The 4,401-nt window shown below is 35.9% G+C and overlaps 1 protein-coding gene across 1 annotated transcript; it reads left to right on the top strand.

The window, feature by feature from the left end:
* The first annotated feature begins 1,624 nt into the window (after positions 1–1,624).
* LOC119685118 lies at positions 1,625–2,422 on the top strand. The gene has a single exon (XM_038099328.1). It carries the CDS (start codon positions 1,625–1,627, stop codon positions 2,420–2,422), a length of 798 nt encoding a protein of 265 aa, XP_037955256.1.
* Positions 2,423–4,401: the final 1,979 nt, after the last annotated feature.

Here is a 4,401-nt window from a genome sequence, read left to right on the forward strand (position 1 = left end):
ATACGCGAACTACACATAACAAAAAATGGAATCCTGTATATAGTATGTATACATACATTGGATCGACCACTAATTTCAACAATTTATGAAATAAATTGAAGAATCAAACAAAGATTCTTTTGAAAGATCCTTATCAAAACTCGAAGATGTTTATTGATACTTTATGGACGCTGTCCATGAAGAGAATATCTGCATTAAGAGGTTTCGAATGGCGAGTTCTTATTAATATTTTTTATTCAATATGTGAAAATAATGAATGCTTTACAGTTTGAGTGAAAAATAGATTTTGAAATAAATCTTAAAATCTATTGAATCAAATCAAAACAACATATGTTCGAAGACAATATAGATAATGCTCTTAACAAAATAATAAAACATCAGTCTTAAAGAACAAGAAGTTGTTGTAGACCACGAACAAGATGAAATAACAATATGACATATAATGAACGAAAAGTCTCCAAGCACTACTGATTAGTAGTAACAGAAAGATAAATGGATACAGAGAAGACTCATGAGTGGAATAATGTTCGGCGTGGTGTATTATAAGAAATATAGAAATTAATAAAGCTACTTGGATTTAATTCTAAATTCAAATAAAACTAATTGATATTGAAAGTATTCTTTATATATAATAATGTGTATACATTTATATTGTAATGTATAATTTATATAATGTTAAAATTATATATAATTTCAATAACCGCGAATTTTAAAAATTTTTTGAATTGATTCATAATTATGGTAATTTACAATGTTATTTAGAAAGTAATTTCGTTTCCTTATAAATATGAAAGATAATTTTTTTTTTTAGGGAATAAAGTTTTTATTGATGTACATATTATCCATTTTAGTCCAATATCTTTCTGGCAGTAGCATGATTCCACGATTATAAATTTTGCCGCTATCTTTGTTGTCAAAAAAATAAGGCTATTAATTTTTGACCTCTTTATTTGATTTAACCATTAAAAAAAAACTTTGTAGTGAATGAAACAAATAATAATTATTAGGTTCCAGGTTCTGCACAATATGGTGAGTATAACAGTATATTATATTCAATCTGTAAAACATATTGAAAAGTTACCAAACTTATGTAGGGTTTCACTTCAGCTTGGTGGAACATTACATCTTCTATATTCATCAATTCTTAGCTCTTCTGTTTTAGTCAATTATTCAAATTGTCAAGCTAATGCCAGTACACTTCAGATAAATGGAATGGTTTCAGATACGTACATTTTTGAATAAAATACGAAAATTATATCTTTTAAATGTTAAGATAACAAGAAAGCATTTACAAATTATATGTTTTAACAGATATTTGACAAGTACAGTTTTGTGGATCCATGGTTTTGTGGTGAGAATCAACAAAGTAGGCTAAAATTGTCAGATTCTCTGATATTTAAAAATATTTTATTTAAAAATATTTATTCAGATTTTTTCAGTCAGTTGATCAGTCAGTCAATTAGTTAGTGTTTCTAAAGTTGTATTAAAAATAATAAAAGTTTGTGTTACAATAAATACTGTTTTTTATTAATAAAAGCTATTTGGTTATTGTAATCACAACATTGGTGACCCCGACACAAAAAGGAGTTGTAAGTTATTATCAAGCCCAACATTAGCAAGCAAGATGACTAACCGTGAGGAAGAAGATTTTTTTCCGGCAGAAGGAGAAAGTCGCACTGACAAAGAGGTATACCGGGTTTCAGTTAAGCCGATGATGTTTTCAAGAGAGCATCCGGACCTTTTTTTTCTGCAAATGGAAGCACAGTTCAGGAATGCGGGAATAACGAAAGATGATACAATGTTCGACCATGTAGTAGCAAGTTTAGAGCCGAAATACCTGGAGTGCATAGTTGATGTGATTCGAGATCCACCGAAGGTGTTGAAATATGAGACGTTGAAGAAACGGTTAATTTATGAATTCACAGAATCGGAGCACAAAAGGCTGCGTAAGTTGCTGACAGAATTGGAGCTAGGTGACATGAAACCAACTCAATTGCTGAAGAAAATGAAGGAGATGGCCGGAAATTCAATGAATGATGATGTACTAAAGTCATTGTGGTTACAGCGACTGCCAGTGGGAGTTAGAACAATCGTAGCTGCAGTGGAAGGTGATTCTGCACAGTGGGCCAAAGTGGCTGATAAGGTATTTGAGGTACAGGAAACAGAAACGGTTTGTGTAGTACAAAGGAATGAACCGAAGGAGATGAGGAAGGAAATTGACGAGTTGAAAGTCATGATAAATAATTTGGTCATTCAGTTGGGCAAAAGAGGAAGAAGCAATGACAGAGATCGTGGAAAAGGGCGATCATCAAGTGCTAGAAGAGGTAATATCTGTTTTTATCATCGGCGGTTCAAGGAGAGGTCCACAAAATGTGTTCAGCCTTGCCAGTACAAACCACCGCAAAACTCAGCGGAAAACTAAACACCACTTCACGTCTGACGGCGAGTGAAGTGGCAGAGGGTAAAGCATGCCGTTTGTTCTTCAAAGATAATAAAACAGGTATAAATTATCTAATAGACACAGGCGCGGAAGTTTCAATTTTGCCAAAGAGAATGCAGCCTGAAAATGAAGCCACGCAATATTATTTATACGCAGCAAACGGAGCGAAAATTAGCACGTATGGAACGAAATTAGTGCAAGTCAATTTGGGGTTGCGCAGACAGTTCCTGTGGGAGTTCCTAGTGGCGAAGGTAAATCTCCCAATAATAGGGGCGGATTTTTTGAATAATTTTGGTTTGATAGTTGACCTGAAGAACAGGAGAATTTTAGATGGCATTACAGGCCTCCAGGTAATGGGTTCGAAGAGAGAGATGCACTGCGTGAAGCTAAGCACAATTGATGCGACTAGCCCGGTACATAACATTCTGCGGGATTATAAAGAGATAACGGAACCGGCTACTAGTAATAAGGTGGCCGCGAAGGTTACGCTAGTAGAGCATCAAATTGTTACCAAGGGACAGCCAGTGTATGCAAAACCTCGGCGGTTAAATCCTGAAAAATTTGAAATTGCGAGAAAGGAATTTGAATTTATGACGAAACAAGGTATTTGTAGACCAAGTAACAGCAATTGGGCAAGTCCGTTGCATTTAGTGGCGAAAAAGGATGGTAAGTGGAGACCGTGTGGTGACTATAGGAAGCTTAATTCAATAACACTACCAGACCGGTATCCAATACCCCATATACATGATTTTACTCGCATATTGTACAATAAGAAAATTTTCTCTACCATTGACTTGGAAAAGGCCTACAATCAGATTCCGATTGCTGAGGAGGATCGACCTAAAACGGCGATAATAACCCCGTTCGGCTTATATGAGTTTAACATGATGACTTTTGGTTTATGCAATGCTGCGCAAACTTTCCAAAGGTTTATGAATGATGTCCTAAAGAATCTGAGTTATGTGGTAACGTACATAGATGATATATGTATAGCATCAGCTGATGAAAAGGAACACGAAATACATTTAAGAGAAGTGTTCAAACGATTAAGTGATCATGGTCTGACAATCAATCTGGGAAAGTGTGTGTTTTTTATGAAAGAAGTTACCTTCCTGGGTCATGTGATAAATGGGGATGGAATTAGACCTATAGCTGAAAAGGTAGAAGCGATAAGAAATTTTAAAAAACCGAAGGAAGTACGAGAGTTAAGAAGGTTCATTGCTTCAATTAATTTTTACAGGCGTTTCCTCCCGAATGCCGCAAAGAATCATGGCATCCTGCACGCGCTGTTAAAAGGAAATAAGAAAAATGATAGATCTCTGATTGATTGGACAGCAGAGGCCGAGAAAATATTTGAAGTGTGTAAGAATAATCTGGCGAATGCTGCAATGCTAGCACACCCGGCTCCGAATGCGAAACTGGTGCTAAATGTGGATGCTAGCAATGTTGCAGTAGGAGCAGTGTTGCAACAGCTTATAGATGGACAGATGCAACCGCTGGGATTTTATTCCAAAAGGCTGACAGAGACTCAAAAAAGATATATTACTTATGACCGCGAGCTACTTGCTATATATATGGCGGTCAAGTATTTCAGGTACATGATTGAGGGCAGGAATTGCACTGTGCTAACGGATCATAAACCGATTACATTTGCTTTCTTACAAAGATCTGAAAAAGCATCAGAACGCCAGTTACGCCATTTAGATTTTATCGGGCAGCTGACAACAGATATTCAGCATATAGCAGGCAGCAAATATACGGTCGCAGATGCTTTATCTCGAGTCGAAAGTGTAGTGGCTGGAGTTAGACGATCACTAGACTATGATAAGTTGGCAGAAGCTCAGAAAGTTGATCAAGAGATGAACGAGTTGATAAGAAACTGTACAGCGTCATCTCTGGAGCTCAAGTTGGTAGAGTTAATTACAGAGGGTGTTTCTGTGTATTGTGATGTATCCGGAAAG

This window comes from Teleopsis dalmanni, chromosome 1 (assembly GCF_002237135.1).
Source record: "Teleopsis dalmanni isolate 2A chromosome 1, ASM223713v2, whole genome shotgun sequence".
Classification (NCBI taxonomy): Eukaryota; Metazoa; Arthropoda; class Insecta; order Diptera; family Diopsidae; genus Teleopsis; species Teleopsis dalmanni.

Excerpts from the sequence above, each read along its gene's own strand:
- LOC119685118 (XM_038099328.1), top strand. The coding sequence starts at position 1,625 with ATGACTAACCGTGAGGAAGAAGATTTTTTTCCGGCAGAAGGAGAAAGT.